The 25,728-nt window shown below is 47.3% G+C and overlaps 1 protein-coding gene across 3 annotated transcripts; it reads right to left on the bottom strand.

Annotated features, from left to right (window-relative positions):
* Positions 1 to 1,760: 1,760 nt before the first annotated feature.
* MMP28 (matrix metallopeptidase 28) lies at positions 1,761 to 24,563 on the bottom strand. 3 transcript variants are annotated; one of them, XM_072978240.2, is made up of 8 exons: positions 24,395 to 24,563; positions 17,946 to 18,022; positions 15,558 to 15,745; positions 9,232 to 9,453; positions 7,059 to 7,304; positions 6,393 to 6,545; positions 5,083 to 5,250; positions 1,761 to 3,273 (listed from the first exon to the last, which is right to left on the bottom strand). In XM_072978240.2, exons 1-8 carry the CDS (start codon positions 24,497 to 24,499, stop codon positions 2,876 to 2,878), a joined length of 1,557 nt encoding a protein of 518 aa, XP_072834341.2. In that variant the 5' UTR covers positions 24,500 to 24,563; the 3' UTR covers positions 1,761 to 2,875. The 3 variants fall into 3 exon arrangements, with proteins under 3 accessions (XP_072834341.2, XP_072834342.2, XP_078235495.1); XM_072978241.2 differs by lacking the exon at positions 24,395 to 24,563 and adding an exon at positions 18,449 to 18,467; XM_078379369.1 differs by lacking the exon at positions 9,232 to 9,453 and having other exon boundaries at positions 24,395 to 24,562.
* Positions 24,564 to 25,728: the final 1,165 nt, after the last annotated feature.

The raw sequence follows: 25,728 nt of genomic DNA on the forward strand, positions 1-25,728 counted from the left end.
CTTGTTATAATGATTTTCAGTCCTCCTCTCACCTGCTTAACTCCATTCCACCAACACATACTAGCCCTTTCCAGGAAATTAACATAACCAAGAATGTTAAGCTGGAGATGTTTCCTTATCCAAACCTCTCCTGGAATTTGGGCCTTCAAAGGATCTGGCTGGGCCTCTGAAGAAGCACTTATTAGAGTGAGGACATTTATTTTGCAACCGAGAAATGCAAAACTCTATCCCAAGAATGCCTGCCTGATGCAACAGTGCGGGGACATCACGTCTCATCTTGATCAGCTGGCCAAGAGCGCTGGGGACAAGGGAGCAGTGGTCGTGCATGTCGGCACCCACGGCGTGGAGAAATGTCGCCGCAAGGTCCTGGAGGCCAGATTTTTTTTCCGGGTGGTGAAAACCAAAAAGGATCGTGAAGAGCTCCAGGAGCATCTCACCAAGCTGGGAGAATAGACGGCCAAATGGCAAATGCATCAACATTCAAACTATCTTTTGCTATGTAAAATTTGGCATCCTTTTCCCTGCTGGCAAGACAGGTACGATATTGTGCAGCAATCTCGGGCCATTTCCTAGCATTTTGAATTGTGACTAGTAAAGCCCAAGAATATCCACCCTTTATAAACCAAAAGGCTTTTGAAAGATCCAGACCATTAAGTCTGCGGGAGGCTCTGTGAGGAGATCTCTTTGTTCACCGTGTAACTGGCACCGGTGTTCCTCTGAGGTTTTAAAGTTACCCGATGGTTCAATTTCCAGGAGCATGTGTGAATCTGGCCCCGTTTGGCCCTTCTGCCGGCTGATCTTATGGGATCACCCCTGTGTGAGCCTCCCTCTGCCTGTGGGTTTGAACTGCTTGTATCCCTATGGGGGCCCCTCATTTTCATGATGTATTTACCAGAACTAGCCACCAGAGGGAGACGGAGACCATGCAATGTACAGTGGTGTCCCGCATAGCGACAATAATCCATTCCGGATAAATCGTTGCTATCCGGAAACGTTGCTATCTGGGGCAAAAAACCCCATAGGAATGCATTAAACCCTGTGGGGGGAAAACTCACTGCTAAGTGGAAATCCTCAATCCGGCTGCCATTTTCGCCGCCTCGGTAAGTGAGGAATCGGTGCGAAAACGCTGCAGGCGGCCATTTTCTTTACCCCGCGGCCATTTTGGAACCACCAATCAGCTGTTGGGGAAACATCGCAATGCGAAGATTGGTAAGCGAAATGCTTACCGATCATCGCAATGCAATTTCCCCCCATTCAAAACATTACAATGCAATCGCAAAAGCGATTGCAAAATCCGCATCGCTATGCGGATTCGTCGTTAAACGGGGCGCTCGTTATGCGAGGCACCACTGTATTCTTGTTGGAATACACAGCATGGTCTCTGGTTCCCTCTAATGGCCAGTTCTGGTAATACATCTAAAATACTTTTTTCTGGATTTTTTTCTTTTCTTTTACTATGCTATGTATACTGTTCGTTATTATCCATGGTTCACAGGATCCGTGGAGGGACTTGGAACCAATTACCTGCTGATACAGCAACTGTACTCTCATTTTTAGAGTCTTGGTCTTTGTAGATAAAGCTTAAATCAGTCTCCTCTCTGAAATACACTATGTTACAAGGCAAATATTGTTTGGGCTGAAGGGGGGGATAGGCAAACCTCAAGAAGAGCTGGAATAATAAATCTATCCCCCAAGGAACTGAAATAATTCAATTTTTATAAACTTTACATTGTCCAATCACCACTCTGAGAGTCCCCAGATGACAAAGCTAATTTCTTTATATAAAACTGTACAAACAACTTTATTTTCCCTGAAACAATATACTGTAAACGGGGAATGTGGCAACTCTGAAGGGGGCCATATTTACAGTGCAGTTGAAAACCTACATCTGGATTCACAAGACTGAAAAAGCCTCTGTCCAAATCAAATACAGGAAAAAAAAACCACACTGAACAAGATTTTTATAAAGTCACACCCTGTGGAAACTCATTGGAGAACAATGAGCACCTCCCATCCCTCGGGCACTGTGCTCGGGTCGTTGTAAGGCAAAAACTTGTGGAGGGCAGAGAACCACCACCTGCAGGATAGCTCCATCCAGTTAAAAGAGCCACCAGGAAGCTTGTGAACGCCATGACATTGCTCAAAGAGGAGAAAGGAGTTCTGGAAAACGTCACCCAGGAGGAAGGAAGAAATCAAGAGTCCCACAAGATCCCAAGTGGGAAGTTCAAGTCCATCATCCACCCACAGTCATCCGGCTCAAGGCTCAGAGAGCAGTGAAGAAGGTGGCCCAGATAAGGGGGCCGTACACGTGGTCCTCTCCGTGGCCCCAATCCCTGGGACAGGAGGGGCTGGCTGGGGACAGGAGGAAGGGATCCACATGGACATAGCGAGCGTTGGAGGCGATGTTCGCTCCCAGAGGTAGTCGTTGCCCCATCACAAGGCCTTCTCCCACTGTTCTGGATGGTTCCTTCATGGGCTACGAGGCCAATGTTCCCCATGCTCCTCCATCAACTGACCTGCACCTGGGCTTCACCCATGGTCTGTCGCCATTTTCCCTCTGTGCTCAGCTCTTCTTATTCCACGACAAAGCTGGCTCCATGGGACCCCCCCCCCAACGGGCCTCCAAAAAATCACTGACTTCACCTCTGAGCCAACATTTTGGATTATTTACTTTTTTCCATTACCCTCCCCTCACAATTTCATACTGCCGCTTCCAGAGGAAAAGTCTGCTAGAATTCAACAACCTGGCTTTGTCGCTGACTTTCAAGCAGTCTGACTCGAACCCAGAACTCAAACGAGAGCAGACACCAGACTTCCGGGAAGAGGGTGTTGGCAATGAAAAGCTCTCACGTAAAACAGGTCTTTCGGAGGAAGGTCAGACCACGGCTTGATTCAGGGCCGCATCCTGACAACCGAGCCACTGTAACTGTGGGGCCCATTTCCCAGTTTCGATCACCCTCAGCTTCTCTGAATCGAATTTCCAGAAGCGGTCGTCGCGGAAGAAGTACACAGAGCCATCCCTACGGGTGAGAGCACCGTTCGCCATGGCTGGGACCCCTCCCCAGTCTCTCAGGCTTCTGGGGTAGTACGGCTCCACCCTCAGGGCTTCCTCATTGACCACGTAGTATTTGGGGCCTTTGAAAAGAACCAAGCGGTGGAGCGGCTGGAAATACAAGGCGGTGTCTGGATGGCGTGGGAGATCCCCCCTGTTGCTGCACTTCTGGGGAAAACCCATTTCTAGGGAGGAGCCCTTGTAGCACCAGCATCGGCCGCCTGCAGGGGGAGACAGAGAGTCATATTGTACTGTAGGACCCCCTTATCCGCAGGATCAGTATCTACTGATTTGCTTATCCATGGTCTGAAAATATATTAAATATTAAAAGGAAACGCCTAGAAATACATACAGTAGGACCCCCCCATCAGCGGGATCAGTATCCGCTGATTTCCTTATCCAGTCTGAAAATATTAAAAATATTTAAAAACCTAGAAATATATATTTATAAAGATGAAGTTACCAAAATTGGCCACGAGAGAGAGCCAGAGACCACACTATGTATAGCGTTTGCTGGAGAAATAGATTTCCACAATGTCATTACTAGAATTGTCCACTAGAGGGAGCAGAGCAGAGATCATGCTACCGTATTTTTCCATGTAGAACACTGGTTCTTAACCTTGGGTTACTCAGGAGTTTTGGACTGCAACTCCCAGAAACCTTCACCACCAACTGTGCTGGCTGGGGTTTCTGGGAGTTGCAGTTCAAAAACATCCGAGTAACATAGGTTAAGAACCACTGATGTAGAATACTATACTTTTATCTAAAATCTTTAGACTAAAAATTGAGGGTTGTCTTATACACGGAAGTAAGCTGAGGAGAGAACAAAAACAAGTGGAGGGCAAAGCAGGGATCAAAGCGATCCTGCAGTGCTTTGATCCCTTTCCCCCTACACTTGCTAAGCCCCACTTAGATTTCTTAATTTTGGGTTAGAAAAGTGTGGAGTGTCTTATACATGGGGGTGTCTTATACATGGAAAAATACGGTATGTATAGCATTTGCTATTAAAATGTTTATTATAATCTGTGTTTTTCAGCATTCGTGGGGGTGGGGGGTTGGAGCTGATCCCCCATGGAGGTGGGGGCTCTACTGTATGAGGTTTCTGGGTTAAGGACACCCACTGGAGATTTCTGGGAAATGCACGACCAAAAAGTTCAAAGAAGTGACAACATGTTTTTTTCATTCTGATCCAGCAGGTGGCAGCAGGAGTTACTGCATGAATCCCATGAATTTCAAAAGGATTGTGTGTTTTTGTGCAAGCAAACCTAAGAACTCAAAGGAAGGGCCACAGCAACAACCATCAGGCTTCTGGGTTAAACTCATGTCCCATAATGGCTGAAATTCTCTAATGTAAATGATACCTAGGGAAGGGTGATGAATGATGTTACTGGCAGGGGAGATTTTCAATAAATAAAGACTTCCTTCTTCCTTCCCAAGTCTTCTCTGGCTCACAAGCAATCCACATCATTGCATGGAAGCCGTGGGAGCCACAGGAAAGAAGGAAGAAGTCTTTAATCGAACAAGAATTGCCTCTGTCTAGAAAGGCAGGGCAATAATGGCGTAGTAACAAATTCAGAAGGGCAGGGTCTTTTTCGTGATTCTCTATATCCAGCTCCCATCCCTGGATAAAGACAGTCCAACATTACAGTTTCCTGGATCAGCTCATTTCAACAAATGAGGAGCAGGCCTTTGGTAAGGTCAATGGCTCTCGATTGCCCATTCAAAGCCAACCCAGTCTCAAATACTTTGAATTCAGAACAGGGATTGTTTGCAACTGTGTGTTCTGGGAAAATCCAGTTCTCTCTTAGCTACTGAGAAGAGTGGAATCAAAGGGGAGAGAGAAGCCTGGAGTGATATTGTCACAGTCCCCATTACTCAGAAAGTCCTGTTGGACAGGATATGTCCCAATTACAGATGAGAAAGTGGAGGCTGAGACAAAATAGGTTCCCTTTATGGTGGTTTACTGAATTCAGAGCTCGTTCAGGATTCGCATGGGGGACTCCTGGACAATTATAAGCAAGCATCCTCACCTCTGAAGAAATAAAATTTTCCGTCTTCCTCTGAAAAGGCTGCAGCATCAATGGTGGATGGTAACCCTGGCCACGTGGCCCGAAGTGGGTGTGGCCCATTGTTTTTAACTCCTTTGGATATTATCCAATAATAGTCACCTTTGAAGATATAAAGGTTGTCTGCAAGATCTGTCCAAAATAAAATGAAGCACAGAATGTCATTTGTTGGAGCCAAAATTTGGAAAAAAAATGATTTTAAAAAGAATTTGTACAGTTCCTTGTTACCGTTTTTCAAAAGTAATTAGTAACTAGTTATTTGTCATTTTGAAAAGGAACTTAAGGGATGTTTCTGAGGCAGCTTTGAATTAGAATGTCAGCCTATGACTCGACAAGAGCTGGGTTCAAATCCCTGGTCTACTGAGAAATTCACTGGGTGGTCTTTGGCCACTCACCATCCTTCTCAGCCTGAACTACCTTGTCAGGCTGTTGTGAGACAAAAGAAAGGAAAAGCAGAACCAGGTGTGCCACCTTGCGCTTGCTGGACAAAAAGTGAGCTATCAATGTGACAAATGAAACGAAACGAAACTACTGCTGTTGCTGTTTGCTCGTTACTTTCTAGTTCCGTGTGTGTGTGTGTGTGTGTGTGTGTGTGTGTGTGTGTGTGTGTGTGTGTGTGTGTGTGTGTGTGTGTGTGTGTGTGTGTGTGTGTGTGTGTGTGTGTGTGTGTGTGTGTGTGTGTGTGTGTGTGTAAATTATCCATCTAAAAACAAGAGGACCCTTCTATCTTCAGGATCAAAAACACAGAAATACGCCCAGAGAGTGCTATGCACCATGGGGTGGTATACATGGATGGATGGATGGATGGATGGATGGATGGATATGAATGGATGGATGGATTTGAATGGATGGATGGATAGATGAATCAATGAATGGATAGATGAATCAATGAATGGACGGATGGATGGACGGATGGACAGACGAACGAACGAATGATTATAATATTATTATTATTATTTATTTTATTTATATCCCGCCTATCTAGTCAACTCAGGACTATTCTAGGCAGCTAATAATTATGTGTTGTCAAGTCAGTTCTGACTTACGGCAACTCCAGGTACAAAATATTCAGAAGTATATTCAGAACAAATGTTCAAAATATTCAATTCCCTTCTTGGGATTGTGCGCTAGGATTGCGTCGCTTGCCCAAAGCTACCCAGGCTGGTTCTTTTCCACAGTGAGGAATCAAGCTCCCAACCTCTGGCTCCACAGCCAGTTATCTACACCACTGAGTTCTCCAGCCAGCTTATTCATCAATTCGTGCTGACTTTTACCTGTGGTTATGGCGTCAAAAAATGACCAGCAATAATGAGAGCTGAAGTTACTCTCCCGATGGGGCCCGGCTCCTTCCAGAGGGTGGCTCAGATCCTGGAAATGACTGAATAATTTCCCTGGAAGCTGGACCACAGAGCCCCGAGCAGGTTTCCCTGTCACAAAAAAATACAAATTAAAAATTAAAAAAGAAAGAATAAAATGGATAAACCCAGCAAAAGAGAAACAGGGTCGGTATGTCTTTTCTCACAGAGGAGAGTTCTAGGAGAAATGATCACCTAAGATCCAAGATCCAGTTTCATCCTTCTGACAACCAAAGCAAGTAGAATGGGCACATACCAGAGCTGTCCACAAGAGGGAGCCAGAAACCGTGCCAAGTAGAGTGTTCACTATTAAAACAGTGTTCACTATAATCCACATTTTCAACATCCACGGTGCTGCCCCCCCGCGGATACTTTAAAATGCACCGAATCAAACAGATGGAGACCCATTTATCTTTTTCTGACTTAACCCCCATTGAGAGATGCATCCAGGACAAGCCCATCACCTCTGATGGCCAAGGATGATAAAAGCAGTGTCATCCAGACATCTGGGTGGGCACTGAAACATCTGGAAAAGGAAGGTTTCTGGAAACTGGCTTTAGAAAGCATGAGGTCCTGAAAACCTACCGTATAGGTTCTGGATCGCGAGAATGTCATCCCAGTTCAGGATGAAGTCCTTGCCGAGCTTCTTGTAATAGGGGGACATGAGCGCGTTGCGGACGGGGGAATGCTCCAGGCCTAAGGTGTGCCCAATCTCGTGGGCCACCACCACAAAGAGGTTGTGGCCCTTCCCGCCGCCCAGCGACCACCGCTCGTCATCGTCGAAGTGCGCCTCTCCCCGGCGCGGGAAGAACGCATGAGCCAGAGCGCCACCTGCGGGGAAAAAGCCGCCGTGGTTGGCACCCAGCCAGGAGAGCTGCGTCCCCACGGCTGGTTTGGACATGAAAAGACGTCGGCCACGTTGGACCAAGGTTCAAATTCACCGCGTCTCTTTGCTCCCTGGGTGATCCTCAAACCCTTTGACACCAATCACATCCAGGTACAGTGGTGCCTCGCTTAATGAGCACACCGTTTAACGACGAATCTACATAGCAACGCGTTTTTTGCAATCGCTAATGCAATCGCATTGCGATGTTTTAGGTGGCAAAACATTGCATTGCAATGATCGGTAAGTGTTTCGCTTACCGATCTTTGCATTGCGATGTTTAGAAAACAGCTGATTGGCGGTTCCAAAATAGCCACCGGGTGCAGAAAATGGGGAATCTTCGCTTACCGGTGAGTTTCCCCCCACAGGAACGCATTAAATGGAGTTTAATGCGTTCCTATGGGGTTTTACGTTCCGTATAGTGATGTTTCTGGATAGCAACGTTAATCCTGGAACAGATTAATGTCGCTATGTGGGGCACCACTGTACTTGAACAGATTATCCTCCCCCTAGCTTTCTCGTTGACCAGGCACCCCCACGGCCAAACAGCCCCAAAGCCATTGATTTCAAGGGTTTTATGGTGCTAATCAATGGATTAAATCTGCATTAATTTAGACAGAAACCTTTCCCAGCCCAACACAATTATGGTATAGTTGGACACACACCCCATACCTGCGTGATGAGGATCTGTTGCTTCACTTATCCACAGTTGGAAAATATTAAAAACAATAAAAGAAAAAAAAAACGCAGTTCATATTTCCATGATGTAATTACCATGATGTACATACCACGCTATGTACAGGGTTTGCTATAGAAATACAGTGGTGCCTCGCATAGTGACGATAATCTGTGCAGCAAAAATCGCTACAAAGCGATTTCGTCGCTATGCGATATTAAAAAGCCCATAGGAATGCATTTAAACCCCTTCAGTGCGTTCCTATGGGCTTAAAACTCACCTTAAAGCAAAGATCCTCCATACAGCGGCCATTTTCGCTGCCTGGTAAGCAAGGAATCCATCCCAGAAAACAGTGGGCGGCCATTTTTTTACTCGGCAGCCATTTTGGAACCGCCGATCAGCTGTTAAAAAATCATTGCTGTGCGATGATCAGTAAGCGAAACAGGGTACCGATCATTGCAAAGTGTTTTTTCCCTATTTAAAACATCTTCGTTGCTATGTGATTTTGTCGTTAAACGGGGTGCCCGTTAAGCGAGGCACCACTGTATGTATTTCCATGATGCAGTTATCAGAGCTAGCCACTAGAGGAAGTCATAGACCATGCTATATATGTAGGGTTCGCTATTCTGTGCATTTGGCATCCATAGGGGGATTGAAACCAATCTATCACAGATAAGGGGTTCCTATTCTACTCAACTAGCACTTTTCTCCTAAACATAAAGATTCCAAATGTCAAGATCCTTGGTAAACAGCTCATTTAAATCTCAACTATCAAATCTGGGCTACCGATCCATCAAAAGCTCAAGAAACTCTTATGCTGCTAGGAGTGGAGGCTGCTGACTCTGCTTTTCAGGGAGGGTGGTGGTCAATCCGCTCCGGGTTTCAGCCCAAACTACTGTACATGAGTTACCCAAGTTGGTCCACACTGAACCCAGAAGAGGTCCATCAGCGTGGGTGGCTCCTTTAAAGTTCGCACCAGAGCCTGGAGCAGAGGCACCATCGCTGGGGGAAAAATATCAAGCCACCAGCTACACGCCGATCACAAGTCCACCGTTCTCTGGGCAGAAAATAATTCCTAGGATTCTGGCTGAATATTGTCGAAACAGACCAGCAAAGGAATTCTAGACACAGGTCAGGAATCTCCATCTGTCTGTCCTGTTCCTCCTGGTTTATGAACCAAGGAAGGGGAAGATTGGCACCTGGTCCATCAAAGGCGTTATCCACTCCATCGTTGTGGTCGCCGTGGAAGAAGGTCAGCCGGATGTCTGAGAGTTCCCCCACGGCCTCCCAGAAAACCAAGGAGGAGACGTTGCTCCAGAGCTCAAAGGCGGCTTTCACGGCTTGACGGACCTGGTGCTCAGGTAAGTACCGGGGCCAGTTCACGAGCCGGTATGTCAGGTGCCGCTTGAACCATTTGCTGCCTGGAAAAAAAGGAAGAAGATGGACATTCTGCGGATGAAGCATTTGAGACTTCAGGCCACCCAACACAGCACAGAAGTCAAGCATAAAATCTAAGTCATGAGGCCGAAGGGCCACCAAATTCAGTACTACCATCGAAACATAAAATCGAAGATTCGGACCCAAGGGCCACCCAGAGGTATTTGTGAAACATATATTCGAACAAGGGATGAGGAGAACTCTGGACTCTTCTGACATCTAGGGTTACAACTCCACTGATACCGACAAGGTAGGGCGTTGAAGTCCAAAACTACGAAGTTCTTCCCCCCCCCCCCAATATTCCCTCCATGGACCCTGCATTTTCAGGTAGACTGCCCTTTGACCTGGAAGCTCCATTATCACCATCATGATTCACAGACCTGCCGGCAGGCCCGATTATCCAATTGACCCTTTCCTCTGATGAGAAGGAGAACGAGAGAAAACAAGAGCAAACCACCAGGACAGCGTTCACTCCTCCTTTGGGGCAGCCCCTTCAACAGTTGACATGGGTCTACCGATTCTCACCACTGCTGGATAGCTTGATGGTTTAGGTCTCTGGCTACAGAGCCAGAGGTTGGCTGTTCAATTCCCCCGCTCGGCCTCTTTGAAAAGGGGATGGACTCAATGATCCAGAGGGTCCGTTCAAGTTCTGAAGTTCAAAGATGATGATGATTAAGATTATCTTTTGCAATCGCCTTTACCAGAAACAGAGTGATATTTCTCAATGGGGACCTCGTGCTGGTTGGATGAGCTTGAGAGCTCCAATTAAAAAAGATGTACAGTAAGGCCTCCTATAGCCATGGGATCAGTATCCACAGATTCACACCCAGGTTCTGAAAATATTAAAAATACAGTGGTGCCCTGCATAGTGACGGTAATCCGTTCCAGATTAATCGTCGCTATCTGGAAACATCGCTAAACGGAACTAAAAACCCCATAGGAACGCATTAAACTTTGTTTAATTTGTTCCTATGGGGCCAAAAATCACCGTTCAGCGAAGATCCTCCATAGTGCCGCCATTTTTGCCGCCTCGGTAAGTGAGGAAACTGCGTGAAAATGCTTGCGCCGGCCATTTTGGGCACCCGGCAGCCATTTTGGAACCGCCGATCAGCTGGTCTAAAAACATCGCAATGCGAAGATCGGTAAGCGAAACGCTTACCAATCATCGCAATGCGATGTTTTCCCATTCAAAACATCGCAATGCGATTGCATTAGCGATCGCAAAAAATAGATCGCTATGCGGATTCGTCGTTAAACAGTGCGCTCGTTATGCGAGGCACCACTGTATTGAAAGAAAAATTCCAGGATATATATATCTAAGTTACCAGAACTGGCCAGTAGAGGGAGGCAGAGACCATGCTACGTATAGCATTTACAATAATGCATGTTTTTCAGCACCTTGGAACTAATCTGCGGATATGGAGGTCCCACTGGAATTTTCCCATGATCTCATGACCCCTGGAGAAACTCCTCTGATGCCAGCTTGGCTTTCTTTCTTTCGCCAACTTATGACTCCTGGGACCTTCCCCGTTTCCACCCTCATTACATGTTGAGGATTTAATTCCGCTTGTACCTCTTGATTGGTTTGTGCTTTTCATTTTCAACCCTATTTTATTGGGCGTTGTGCCAGAGTCTTAGAAGTCTTGTGGGCTTTTGCTATTCACATCTGATCCTTTTCTTAAAGCAGGCTGGCTTTGATTTTCCCTGTTTTAAGATCAGTTTTATGCAGTTGCTATTTGATTTTAAAACAATGTTTTGACCCACATGGAACCTGTTTTTTGGGCATCTTATAGAGAGAAATATAAATAAACACACACAAGCCTCAAAGACCACAGCTGAGCTTTCCGCCTCAGTCCTGATTGGATTTGTGCCTCAAACAAGCTTTCCCTTTTCAAAATATTTCTTTGGGGACTGGGGGCCCACCCACTCCCAGCTCAATTCCAAAATAAACCATGAACTCACCAGAAATTATCAAGGGGAATATCAAGGCGTCTTGGAATATGATGTAGCTGAGCCCAGAATTTCAACTTTCAACTTCATTCAGAAAAGCAAAACAAGATCAACTTTTGCCTTTAAATTACTCCCTGGTGCATCCACCATGCTGACCTCAGTCAAACACACAGGGCCCCAGAGAGCAGCTTGACAGACAGTGGAAGATCTAAGGTTATATTTCATCTTGGGGGCAGGGGGAGAAGCTCACTGTTAAAAAAAATCCTCCTAAAAGACAGAGCAGTACTGTACGTCTTATAATTTCACCGTCTATTATGAGATTTTTTTTCTTGACTACAAATACAGCGGAACCCCTGTATCCACAGGGTATTGGTTCCAAGCCCCCCTCATGAGGAAAACAGTGGATAATAGTGAATGTTACAAATAACATGATAAAAGGAAAAACAGTAAAGAAATACCGACTTTCATTACCAAAACTGGCCACTAGTGGGAGGCAGAGCTCATGCTATGCACCTTTGTTGTTGAAGAATACATAGCATGGTCTCTTGCTCTCCCTAGTGGCCAGTGCTGGTAAATACATCATAAAATATGTACTGTATTTCTGGTGTTTTTTCTTTTAATAATTTTAATTTCTTCATACCGTGGATAAGTGAAACCATGATACTGATACCATGGATACCGGGGTCCTACTGTACCACAATTCACCATTTGGGGAGTTTTACCTTGAGTTCAGTTTCTCAGCTTCAGCAAGTATTTTCAAAGTCCTCCCCTTTGGTTCCAGAATCTCCAGGAATGCCCAAATCTATTATACAGACCTACTTCCTTCCAAGATGGATCAAATACAGCCAATAGTAGCCCAGATGCTTCTCTGTTTGATTCCGTAAATCCCCAGAATATTTCAACTTCTCAATTTTCAACAGCTTCTCATGTTTCCGTGAGAGTCTTCCTTGCTGGGCCTCCTTCCTCATTTCCTTTCTTCTCCCTCCAGAGATACCTGTGGCAGTCCCAGGAAAAAAACAAAACACCTAATCTCAGGTGTGGCGCAAAACTGGTTGAAATCCCCCAGAGCGACAGCTGGAAAATGACAACAGCTGAAGATCTCGCTCTTAAAACATGACTCAGAATGCCCAGGGGAACTTTTGGAACAGATGCAAAACATCCGCCTGTTCCCAGAGGAAAGGCCGAAACTGCGAAAAGAAACCACAATGGTCCCCATCTGGGTGTCTTGGCAGGAGGAGTGACGTAGTCAAGATACTGATGAAGGAGTTCAGGGGGGAAATGGTGTTTCTCAACATAGTCACACTTAAACGCACCCCAGTCTGCTGAGGAACCAGGAACCAGCTTTGCTTTCCAAGCCAGCAGGCGAGGAAAAGCACAAAACATTCTCAGTTATAAATCTTCCTCCTCATAACTACGCCCAGAGCGAACACAGTCAGAGGTTGGGCGTTCACCTCCTCTGGATCGCTTTTTTTAAAAAAAGACAAACAAGATGAGCTTTTAAGGTCTCCAGGAGTGTTCCTCAAGTGAAGATGGTAGAAAGCTTCAGGTGAAAGCCAACCAGTCAAAGATTGACCCAGAAGTCAAAGAATCCTGGAATCGGAAGGGACCTCAAAGGCCATCGGGTCCAACCTCCTGATCAAGGCAGGAATCCCAATCCAAGCAGATCGGATGGAGGGTTGACTAATCTTCTCTTGAAGGCCTCCATCGTTGGAGTGCTCACCCCTTCCCGAGGTCATGGGTTCCGTTGTCGTACTGCTCAAACAGTTAAGAAGCTTTTCCTGATATTGAACGGATATCTGGCTTCCTGTGGCTTGTGCCCATGATGACGTGTCCTGCACTCTGGGATGATCAAGAACAGATCCTGCCCTTCCTCTGTAGGACTCCCTTTCAAGTCTTTGAAAAGGGCTCTCCTCTCTCCCCTTCGTCTTCTATCCTCTAGGATAAACCTGCCCAGTTCTTTCCAGTCTTTCCTCGCAGGGTTTGGTTTCCAGTCACCCGATCATCCTTCTTGCCCTCTTCTGAAGTTCCTCCAGCTTGTTGGCATCCTTTAAAAAATGTGGTTATGCCATTGATTCAAAAAGAGCACCAGAAAAGAAAAGAAAAGCTTAGATCCACATCAGAAAATGTGAGAAAGGTATTATTTTCCAACCTTTACCCATCTGCCCGGCATCCGTTTATTCGTTTTAGCTTTTCATGAGAGCGCAGGCTTGATTTGATCTACCACCCATTTTGACAGTCCATAGTATCTGTTAATCTCTCCTTCAACACTAATATTTTGAATCAATCAGTTTTTTTTCCTGTCCACGTTTTTCACCATCCAGTTTTGACATCTACACATAGCAATACCGTGGTATGGATTACTATGACCTTGGTTTCCTTACGTCTCATGCTATTGAGTTCCTTCTGTGTCTCTTTTTGATTTCTTGCTTGCAATCTCCAAAATATAGAAAATCCTTAGCCCTTTTAATTTCTTCACTGTCGCTCTTAAAGTTCTGTCATTCTGCAGTTACGGTTTCTCTTCCTCTGAATATTCAACTATAATCCTGCTTTCATTCTTTCTTCTTTAATCGTCATCAACAACCATTTCAGATTCCTGCTATTTTCGGCCATTAACGTCACCATCCTGCTGGCTGTGTGATTCCAGGGTCTGTAATCTGAAAAAAAAACCCCAGACATTTCCCATCTGTGTACTAATTACAAACAGGCCTTGGAATGAGGATGTTGTGCCAAAAGAGAAGGCCTGGTTCATGTCAGAAAAGATGAATGTGTGAAATCAATGTGTGTGTGGGGGGGGGGGGGGGACAAAGCCACAGCATCTCTGGTTTCTCCCTTGGGTCATTCCTCAGCCTTTAAGAACAGATGGTGCCTTTTCAGATTACAGTTTGAGGACTCCTGAAATAATCACCTAATCACCTCATAAAATATTTCCTTGATTCCCTGAAGATCAGTTGCCATCGTTCCCTGCCTGCTCTGTAGAAAAGCGATTAACCCAACAGCCCCTTGTAAACAGAAGAAGGGAGTTGGTTGCAAGATCTGAAACTTCTCCAATGTGGATATTTTAGTCCAATCTTATTCAGCCGACGCTAAAAGATCGTCTCTTCTCTAGGTACAGAAGGTACGGAATGTGTTTAAAGTATGAACAGAGGAGTGAAGCCAAGAGGTGTTTCAGCTGAACTTGAACCACTTGTAACCCTCTGAATGTTGTTAATCTCCTGCTTTGTTGTTTTTAAAAAATTAAAACCTAATTTAAAAAAAAGAAGTAAAAAGGGAGGGGGAAAGAATTTATTATTATTATGGTCGCTGTGGCAAGGTTGAGATTTGCAAAGAAGAGGAAGAATAATGATCAGCATCATACTGAGGAACGGCATAAAGAAATGTGGAATGCGGCTCTCAAGGATAAACTAAGCTGTGAAGCCAAGATTGGAAAAGCAATAGTGAATACAAACGATTTGAAAGAAAGATAAAACTTATTTCTGATGCACGGGCTCAAAAAAAAGGAAAAGGGGATACAGAAAGAGCCCCTTATCCGCAGGACCAGTATCTCTTGAATCACTTATCCCAGGTCTGTAAATATTAAAAATATTAAAAGAAAAAAACCAGAAATGCATATCCATGATGTAGGTACCACAACTGGCCACTAGAGGAAACCAGAGATCATGCTATCTATAGGGTTCACGATTATGCACGATTATGATTATTCAGCATCCGTGGGGGGCTTGGAACCGATCCCCTGTGGATACAGGGGTCCTGCTGTAAGTACATATAAAGTGTCCTGTTTGAGATTAGCCTCTGAGCAGAGTTCAAACTGAAAAAGCTGCTGCAGCAGCAATCTGACAAGGTGATGGCTGCTCGCCTGACCAGGCGTGCCATCGGCAGTTCATGATATTGTGGCGGCAGCAGCCAGAGTTCGAATTCCGCAAGCACCCATGGGCCACAAGGTCAAAGTGCAACCGCAAAACACAGCTACGAGGTTTTGAGCCGCCCAGGGCTGATTCCTTGCCGTGAATTTCCTTTTAAATGGACAACAAGGTTTAGAAAACAAAGGCCGACGTTCTGAGAGCCTTTTAAGTTCCCCCCCCCCATGGGGTTTTATCTAAGAGCAGAAACCAGCTCTGGACACCAGCCGAGGAGGACTTACTCTGGTGCAGGTACCGCCGCTTGCGTCTTCTCCGGGCTGTCTCTCCTGCAAACGGGGCACCCGTACGGGCCTTCCAGGCAGTGTGGCCCTCGGTGTCGCGCACGCCACATCGGGGGAGGCGCATGCGGTGCAGGGTGGAGGCGTCGAGGGCGCCACTGACGGGCAAGTGGGAGAGCCACTGGAATTCCCTGAAGGGAGAAAAAAAGAGAGAGGTGGTCCAGACAGCTGGAGGGAGGTATCCTGACCTAGGGATATATCCTGGCTAGGATCTCCAGGCGCCGATTGAGAAGCATTATTTAGACACAAAAAAGGTCAAATCCTGAACCAGTCCGTGCATTTGGGGAACGGAGGCTGTCCCTCTGTGCATAGCATCTCACAGCTAAGAGGGTTTTGAGAAGCCCCGTAGTGGGGGAAATACCTTCCCCCCTCCCCAGCAGCTGCCCCAGAAAGCAAAACCAGACTTTAAGATATGATTATACTACCAGCCCTGTTGGGCCACCAGATTTTTAAAAGGGACCCCCTGTTTCGTCATGGCCACTTTCCCGTTCCAGTGGGCCAGCTGGAGTTCTGGGTGGCCCCGAATTGGAAAAGTTCCTTTCTTAGATTACAATCCCCCACCCATCCCCTGCCAGTAGCCATGTTGGCTGGCTGGCTAGCTGGCTGGCGGATTCTGTTATTATCCCCCTCTCAAAATATATATACATATATATAATTATTATCCCCTGTATGTACTGCAGCAGCCCTGGGAGATCAAGAGGAAATTTCGAAAGAGGAGGCAGACAGAGAGGGAGCATTTGAAGATGGCTTCGTTCCAGAAGGCAGCGATGGCATTTGTGGAATCTTCTCGCTGGCCCCGAACCGTCACCCGGGTGCGGATTTCGTCCTGCGAAGGAGACCCATCCCATACAAGGGAAAGAACCGAGGGAATCCAGAGGCGGCCGACAGCCTCCGCCCTGGGGATGCTCAGCGTGCCAGGAAGTCTCAAGAGAAATGGGGGAGCTTTTAGGGTGGAACCCGACCATCCAGGGAAAACAAGGACTTGGGAAGCCCCGTTTCTAAAACACAGCAGTGGGGACATGATCCGGAGGGAGATGCTGTGAGGCGCTGCTGCTTCTCCTCCTTCCTGGATGGTTTTCTCCTCCTTTTCAAAAGGCTGAGTTGACCGCAGAAAAGATAAAGGAGGCACCTTTTCCTTGAGTAAACCAGCCTTCGAGAACCTGATATTTGGTGACAGGTTGACTACGGGAGTCGTAGTTCCGGAAGATTATGTGAAAGTTATATTTTAGGGTTTATCAGCATGGCTCTTGGGGCGGCGGTCTAGAAAGGAAGGTGAGGTTTCCAAATTCTGAGTGAAAAAGATCAGAAGGAGCAAAGGCAGATTATAAAGCAGGCCTTTTTGGCCGACGAGCCCGCGGGGGACCCACCATGTTTGGTTATTTATTTATTTAAAATATTTCCACCCTGCCTTCGTCCTTAAAATGGACCCAACAGGGTGTGCCTCGTGAAAAGACACTCTTTGAAGCTAAAAAAGAGTAGACAAATACCAAAAAGGATCGCACAGAGACCGCATTAAGCCATGGTAAATGAAAGCAATACCAAAAAACACATTTGAACCGGGAAGAAGACACGGCCATCCATTTCAAAAGCCTCACTCAGGCGGCCAGTCTTTAAGGGAAAGGCTGCCTGAAGAGAGAGGTCTCTGCCCGCTTGCGGAAGGAGAGCCAAGGCGGGGCCAGCCTGGCCTCCAGTGGGAGGGAGTTCCAAAGTCTAAAGGAGCAGCCACAAAGAAGGCCCTCTCCCGTGTCCCCACCAAGTGTGCCTGTGAAGATGATGGGACCAAGAGAAAGGCCTCTCCTGATGAGCTTCACACCCAAGCCCGCTCATAATGGGAGATGCAGTCTTTGAGATACAGTTCAGAAACGCCCTGGATTGTGGCCCACAGAGGCAACCCTGGGGGACTTTGCTCAAAATAAAGCAGACTCATTGGCTCGTCTATTGTGCTGAAGCCATTCTCCTCCTAGTCATCCGACGTTGTTCCATCGCTTCTTGATAAGGAAATGAAACCAGTGAATGGGAGGGTGGGGTGTCATCCTGCTGGATGGGGACCCGATCCAGCGATTTACAGTGAGCAGGAGCAGGAGTATTTAAAAACACAGCATTCCCCCTTTCTGGCTCAGAACAGGCTAAATACAAGGATCCCTGGGAGGACGTGAACTATTTTTGAAATCAAAAGAACAGAAAGGGGGAAAAGAAAGGATTCAGGTATCTTGTGAGAGCAAATATCCCCTAAAGACCAGTTGGGGGAAGAAGGCTAGATGAAAGAGGTGGTGGTGGTGATGGTGATGATGATGATGATGATGATGATGCTTCCCCAGGTATCACACTCACCGGATGGCTTCGGAGAATTCGGCGAGGTTGGATCCTTGATGCTGAGATTCAAAGTAACCATATTTCTCCAGGAACCTCTAAAATCAAAAGGAAAACAGCGATGAGGAGGAGGAAAAGACGACGACGACGATGATGATTTGGTGTCTGAGCAATTGCTTCGTTTCTGGATACAAGGGAGACATTTTCGTGGGCAGGAGGACTTGAAACTCACAGTGATGGGGACTGGATTCAAGAAACTCATCAAATTAGACTTAAATTGATGGGAATTCAACTTGTTTTTTTTTCCCCCCAATGCCTTGAACTCGGCTCCTGACTCAGAATCCACCCACCCCTTCCTCTCTTTCTGGGGGGTGAAAAAGCTCATTTTGAATAGGGCCTCAGAACTCAGGACTTGGGAGCGAGGACTGGAACTCGGGACTTGGTCCCAAAGACCAGCCAACCTGCCTGCATACGGGACCCTTTTAAACAGTTTTTGGGCCTCGCAAAGGGGAGACACAAAGCACCGGAAGGGATCAATAGTCTCCTCATGACGCGATCCAGAGGCACAGATCTTGAAGCATAGCTGCAGAATAAATGGGGTTTTACAATGGATTCAGCTGCAAGCCCAGCCTTTCTCCCCCACCCCCACCCCAGTGAACTTCCAGACCAGCTCTGTTCGCCCCATGCCGGCACTCCCATTTCCTCCCCTTATCAGCTCAGATTCCAGAAAGAGATCCAATCCAGACACAGCAAAACAGCCCAGAGAGAGAAAACCCCGCACATAAGATTTGCATTCCCCAGTTTGCCAGAGGCCAAGCCATCATCACGCAACCCGAGTGCAGAACAATGAGCGACACCTGGAATAACATCGTACGTCTTGGAAACCCAGGAAGGGGTTCCCACGACTCTGAACCAACTCCATGGCATGTTATCATACCATTAAAGTTCTGTAAACTGAGACTGGAAGGCTGCAGAAAAAGAGGAATCCTCCCAAAGGTGAAAAGGTCTAAAAAACGGCCTTCCCCTTGCAGCTCCTGATTTTTTTTATTTATTTAAAATATTTTTACCCTGCCTTTCTGCTTCAGGAGGGCCCAAGGCGGCTTACATCCTTGAAAGATCATATTTCAAGCTAACCACAATGCGTATACAAAGGCGGCTTTTTGCCGTATCAGGAGACAATATTTTAAGTTTAAAAACAGTAAGTACTGTACACGAAATATGGAAAACGGATCAAACGAATACCACACTGAGAGACGGTCAACAGAAGCAGTACCAAAAACACATTCAAAGCAACAAGGCACAACAATCTGTTCAAAAAAGAAAACCACAAAGCTTGCTTGAAGAGAAAGGTCTTTTTTAATGGCTTGCAGAAAGGCAGCCAAGATGGGGCCAGCCTGGCCTCCGGTGGCAGGGAGTTCCACAGTCTCTGGGAGCAGGAACTCTCTTAAAGAAGAATGTTGGTGCAGTGACTACCGGGGAAAATGTCCACGGTGTGGTGGTGGCCTCAGTCTTGAGCACCCCCTCGCACCTCAGTGGTCGGAGCATGTGTGTGTGTGTGTGTGTGTGTGTGTGTGTGTGTGTGTGTGTGTGTGTGTGTGTGTGTGAGAGAGAGAGAGAGAGAGAGAGAGAGAGAGAGAGAGAGAGAGATAGAAGAGCAGGTCCTGACTCCACCCCATGGTCACCCCGAAATCACACAAATATCCTGGATCTGGGTCCATTGCGAACAATATTATAAAGAAGGGGGACATCATGAAGAAGGGTGAAAGCAAGGAATACAACTGAACTATGAGAGGGGGAAATCAGCTTTGTTCCAGTCAATGACAGGATGTTTTTGCTACCATCGGTTCCTGCAAGAAACAATGACTTGGTGGATGCATCTCGACATAAAATGGCCATTTCCAACACAATGGTGTCACTCCTGCGCCAGAACACAGAAAGCCTCTTCTGTCCATTTACACGCACGTCTCCCATCACCGCTAGAGACGTGCCGATGCTCCGGAAACACCCAAGATCTCACTTATTTTGAACCACAGTTGTGTATGCCATTTTAATGGTTTGTCCCTCATCTTGGCCTTGAAGGCATTTCAGACCACAACTTAGAGGCAGTTTTCAGAGAGGGATCTGGGTGAGCCCACTCAACAAGAAACAACAACAGAAGGACGGAAATCTCACGGTGCTGTTGCGACGAGCGAATTTCGTTGGGTGCAAGCTTTTGCAGCTTCCAAGCAAGTTCAGAGATTCCCAGGGTCATGGGAGTTGGAAGGGGCCTTGAAGGGCATCGAGTCCAACCCCCCCCCCGCCTCAAGGCAGGGACCTACATTCAAAGAACATTTGCCATGGGCTGGCCAGCTTTCTCTTGAAGGCCTCCAAGTGTTGGAACGCTCACCATCTCTTGAGGTCACGGGTCCCATTGTCGTACTTCTCTAACAGTTGAGACATTTTTCCTGATATTCAGTCGAAATCTGGCTTCCTGTAGCTTGAGCCCATTGTTGCGTGTCCTGCACTCTGGGCTGATTGAGAACAGATCCTGCCCCCTCCTCTGTAGGATAATCCTTTAAGTACAGTGGTGCCTTGCTTTACAATTGCCCCGCATTATGACAAATTTGCTTAACGACGATCTTATTGCGATTGCAAAACAATGGTCTAAATGGGGGGATTTCACTTTACGATGATGGGTTCTCTGCTTCGGGAACCAATTCTTCGCAAAACAACGTTTTTAGAACAGCTGATTGGCTGTTTCAAAATGGCTGCTCAGTAATTAAAATGCTCCCCGCTGTGTTTAGGGATGGATTCCTCGCTATACAGGCAGCGCAAATGGCCGCCGTATGGAGGATCTTCGTTTTTACCCCATTGGAACGCATTGAATGGGTTTCAATGGGTTTTTTTTTCCGCTTTATGACGTTTTCGCTTAACGGCAATTTTCCTGGAATGGATTATCGTCATTAAGCGAGGCACCACTGTATTCAAAAAGCACTATCCTATCACCCCTCGGTTTTATTTTATCAATGCTAAACATGCCTAGTTCTTTCAGCCTTTCCTCCTAAGGAGGTCGCCCTCCTCTGAATTTGTTCAAATTTGTCAGCATCCTTCTTGAAGGGTGGTGTCCAGAACTGGACACAAGACTCAAGATGAGGCCTAACCAGTGCCGAAGAGAGGGGGACTAGCACCTTGTGGGATCCGACGACTGTACTTCTGTTAATGCAGGCTAAAATACCATTTGACTTTTTTGCAGTCACGAAATCCTGCTTTCTCATGATGTGAGCCTCCGTTCTACTATTTTCCCCCTCCAGAGAGAGTTCAGGCTCGATTTGCTCCAGGATCCACTTGTGCGTCTCTCTGGCCATCCAGAGGATCCTGGAAGCTCTCCTCCCGCACTGCATTTTGAACAAATCCTTTTTCTTTCCCGCCAGCTTCCTTAAACGCCCAGCTTTAAAAGAACTTACAAACCGGAACAAGGACAGCTAAGCAGCCACCACCACTGTGGGTCCTTTTAAGGAGAAAGGCAAGGTAAAAAATATTGTAAATAAATAAATAAATAAAATAAGAAGAATCCATGGCAGTTTTTTTTTTTAAAAAAAATGCAAGATCCTAGAAATAAATTCCTGACTCGCATACTCTTAAAAAAAAGGGGGGGGGTGTTTTCAAGCTCTTTCACAGAGTCTAATTAGCCTCAGTGCACCTAACAGTATGGTTTTCTACGCGGCACAAATGTGCCTCGGATTTTAGCCCAGCCAGCTCTGGAGAGGAAATCCAGCAGGAATCTTGAGTTTCTTTGTCTTGAGAGCCCGGCGCGCAACCCCCCCCCCGCCCTCTCCTTCGATTCATACCAGCCGGCGTGGGCAAGGAAACCCTGATGCTCACTGCAAGAAATTCTGATAGCATCAGCGGGTGCTGGAGGATGATCTCACAGGGCTGAAAAACAGCTTTGAAGGCTCTCTTCTCGACTGTGGAGCGGGTGGCTGTCGTTTTTTCTTTCCAAACCATGTTTTCCTCTGCCCTAGCAGCCGCCACGGACTGGTACAAAGCAACGTGCAACCCACCCTTCGCTCCACAGGCACACTGGCCAAGGCTCACACTCTGGCTTTACACTGGCGTAAAGGCGATCGCGTCCCCCACCGTGGGGAAAAGCCTCGTTCACTCAACGGTCGGTGCTTGCATGCTCAGCTGGGTGCTGGTCGTGCGACTGAGCAAGCAACTGGAGATGAGAACACCGGGCCATGAATGAGTGACGATTCAATGTCACAATTACACAGAAATCCACAACCTGATTCTGACCCCTATGAGCACCGAATTCTCCCAGAGCTCAAAAGGAACTAGTTACAGGCCACGCCGTGACCTGTAACTAGTTTTGTGGGGTTTTTTGGCACCCAGTAACCTACAAAGTTACTTCTAACCAGGAAATCGCCCGTGAATATCTTTAAATCCCTTGCAAGCATTTCCTATATGCTCATGTTGTTATAAATGTCCATGGCAGCCCACTCCCTTTAAAGCATAATACTGTACATGTTAATTTCCTCCCATTTTTACAGCTGCATTTCCCCCCCCCCGCCTTCTGACTGCATATTTGGTTACCAGATCTGCACTAAAAAATGGAACGAAACCATGCCTTGAAGCCCAGCTACCTCTTAAAAGTTAGAAAATGATTCTCCTTTCTCTTGTTAAGAAGCAGGAAGTAACCGTTTCCTATATAAAATTCCAAAACAGCAGGAAATAAACAGTGGAGCATTATGGAATGACGTGTGTGAAATGTACCCAAAGGTCTTTTCTGCTGGTTTTGTGTTTCAACAACAGCCCTTTGCTCAGTGTAACGGAAGGGGGTTGGACCTCTTTTCTGGACAGCCGATGTGGCGTGATGAGCCAAGACTCCGGAGACCTGGGTTCAAATCCTGGCTCAGAAGGCACACAACAGAACCACACCTTTTTTCGAAGAGGGCTAAACCTGGGCATCCACACCACTGGAGTCAGGTCTCCGAGGGGAGATGCCAAAATTGGGCAAACCAGTCCCAGCGTTAGGGATGGCTGGGTGAGGCGGTTGCTTCAGGCGGCTGACAATTGGGGGTGAGCAAATTTTGTGGACCCATTTGTTTACTACTCTGTCTCAGTTCACCTCCAATGATCTCCGGCTGATATACCGTAATATCCACGCTCCCCCCCCCCATTCTCCCAAACAGGTCTGCGAGGCAGGTCAAGTAGCCCCTGGACACTTAAGGAAGACTTGAACCCATGACTCAGTGGAAAATTGAGGCCACATTCAAACCCAGCTCTTCTCCTATAAGGTGGACTGGAAAGACAACGCAGTATATTCATTTATGTTTATTTATTGCTTCACCTTTCCACTGCTAGGCGGTGCTCAAGGCAGCTTACAATCCTCTTTTAAAAAAAAATAAGGAAATGAGGACACCACGTCGTTTTTAAGAATCGCTTACACAGGATCATGGAAATTGAACAAAACACAAGGCAACCGTCAAAATCCAGGTCCACCGACGACTATAATCACTGGACAGAAAGCAACACCACAAGCTGAGCTTAAACTATGTTTAAAGGCAGCCAAAGCAAAAACTTGTTACACCTTTCTAGAAAATTGACAAAGATAGGATGCTCCCGGGGCCAACCCCAGATATTCTGCTGCCTGAGGCAAAGATGCACACTCCATTCCAGATAAGGTTTGGAATATTTTAACATTAAATTTAAATTAAATTTAAAAAATTAAATTAAGATGCTTTGCTTACAATTCCCTTTTTCCCCAGGGGGTGCTCCGAGACCACAGGGCAGCTGGCCCAAGGCTACCCAGGCTGCCTTTCCTTCTGGGAGGCATGAGGGAGGGATTCGAACCCTCAACCTCTGACAGACGTCTAACTCAACGAGCGATCCCCGTCGGCTAATGCTGTAGTTATTTTCCCTACGAAAAGTTTCAAATGGAAAAATTAAAATAGATCACGTGGCATTATGGAATAGCACTCCTCTGGCATAAAGACTCCGGGATCGCTTTAGAGGTCATCTAGACCAACCCCGAGACCATGGAAATCCAGAATTAACAGCCTCTTGAACGGGGGAGTGTCTGTCCAGCCTATACTTAGAAGACCTTTGAGCAAACCGTTAAGTTCCTTTTGTGAAAAAAATACAATAAAATGATACTCTTCCCAAAATGCTCCAGCCAGCTTGTCCATGTCGAGGGGTGGGGTGGGGCTGGGGGATAATGGGAAGGGTAGTCCGGAAGAAGGAGCATCGCAAGAGGCAGGCTCTGGGAACGTAACCTCTGAGCATGGACCAAGCGCATCCCCCCCTCGCCTTACAACCTGGCCACCAGCCGGATTCAGTCCCTCCGGCTTAGTTAGCAAGGGGGCCCCGGGGGGGGGGGCAAAGCGGGTTTAACCCCTTCCTCGCCAGCCTGGCCGTTTCCTTCTCCTCCTCCCTGCTCTTCCTCCCCCGGCAGCCCGCCCCCCTAACCCCAACCCCAACCCCAGCCTCACCTCTGCCGCCGCCTTGCTCCAGCTGCCCGCGGCGGCGGCGGCGCAAACCTGGAGGACGAGGAGGCGAGGCGGGAGGAGCCAGAGGCCGGCCAGGATCGGGGCCATGGCGGGCCGATCTTAGCCCGGCGGACGGAGCCGGGGAAGCGGCGTCCTCCTCCTCCTCTTCCTCCCAGCCGGGCTGGGCTGGTGGTGAAAACCCGCCCAGGCTGGAGAAAAGGAGGGATTAAACACCCGAGAGCAAAGAAACACCCTCCTCTTTTTCCCCCTCCCCTCTGGATCTCCCAAGCCAGCCTCCTTTCTTACTCCACTTCCTCTAAAAAACAGGGACTACAAAGCCCACCATCCCCAGCCCACACCTGGCCACGCTGGATTCTGGGAGTTGGAGTGGGGGTGGAGTAAACTTGCCAAGCGTTCGTTCCCAAAGGAGTGGAGTGGGTTGGTTTTATGTCTGGGACAGCCTCCCCCTCCCTCCCGGAAACCTCCCTTAAGTCCTGGATTTCTGGGGAGGTCAAAACCCCAAGCCAGGAAGGGGAATCCGGATTGGGGGAACCCGTGTAAAGGCGGTTTGTAGAAGGGGACTGGGGCTGGAACGGCTGCAGGGAGGTTGTCCTGCGTTCGAGGTGGGAAAATGGGGGAAGGTGGTAGGAAAAGAGGAAGACTGGATGTGAGATGGATCCACTGGCTAAAGGAAGCCACGGCCTTACGTTGACAGGGGTGTTCAGAACAGGGACCCTTTGGCGGTCCCTCCTATGTGGGGTCGTCCCAAACCAGAAGCAATTGGACAGGCATCTGACAACAGCAGCCGGATGAGTCCCGTTTCCCCCAACCACACAAACACAACTCTTGTGGCCCATTTATTTTGGGGGAAGCATTCACGGACCACAAGCTGTGCCTGCGGCTGCAGCTCTTTGAGAATCTGACGAGCCTGAAGGACACCAGGGTGAAATCTTATGGAATCGGAGAAGACTTAATCCACACTTTTAAAGAAGACCCGGAATCTGCCGACGCGGGGTTCAAAGTAATCCATCTCCAGGCGTTCCATGGAAAGGGCAGCAAATCCCGACCGCTCCTGCGGAAATACATTTATTGGCCTGCAAGGTGCCGCGACAACTTCGGATTTCATTTTCGCTGCGCGCCCTTCCCCAAAGAGGAGTCAGGACGGAGTCCTATTCCACCGTTTCCAGCTGGAATATTTCGGCAACCCGGCCTGCCACGCTCGTTGCCGTTTTGCTTCCATTGTGTGGAGGAAACAGATCCACTTTTCAAGCGGTTCAACTTCTGGAGCTATTCATGGCCTTGCGGGGTCGAAGAGGTTAAAGTCTGCCGAAAAAGAA

The sequence above is a fragment of the Pogona vitticeps genome, chromosome 7 (assembly GCF_051106095.1).
Source record: "Pogona vitticeps strain Pit_001003342236 chromosome 7, PviZW2.1, whole genome shotgun sequence".
NCBI lineage: Eukaryota > Metazoa > Chordata > Lepidosauria > Squamata > Agamidae > Pogona > Pogona vitticeps.

What these genes read in the sequence shown, in the direction of transcription:
- MMP28 (XM_072978240.2), bottom strand. Translation starts at nt 24,499, where the DNA reads ATGGCCCCGATCCTGGCCGGCCTCTGGCTCCTCCCGCCTCGCCTCCTC. An exon ending in GAATTCTCCGAAGCCATCCG is followed by an intron (nt 15,746 to 17,945) that starts GTGAGTGTGATA and finishes TTCTCCCTTCAG; the next exon opens with GGAATTCCAGTGGCTCTCCC. An exon ending in TTTTGACGCCATAACCACAG is followed by an intron (nt 5,251 to 6,392) that starts GTAAAAGTCAGC and finishes TATTTTGGACAG; the next exon opens with ATCTTGCAGACAACCTTTAT.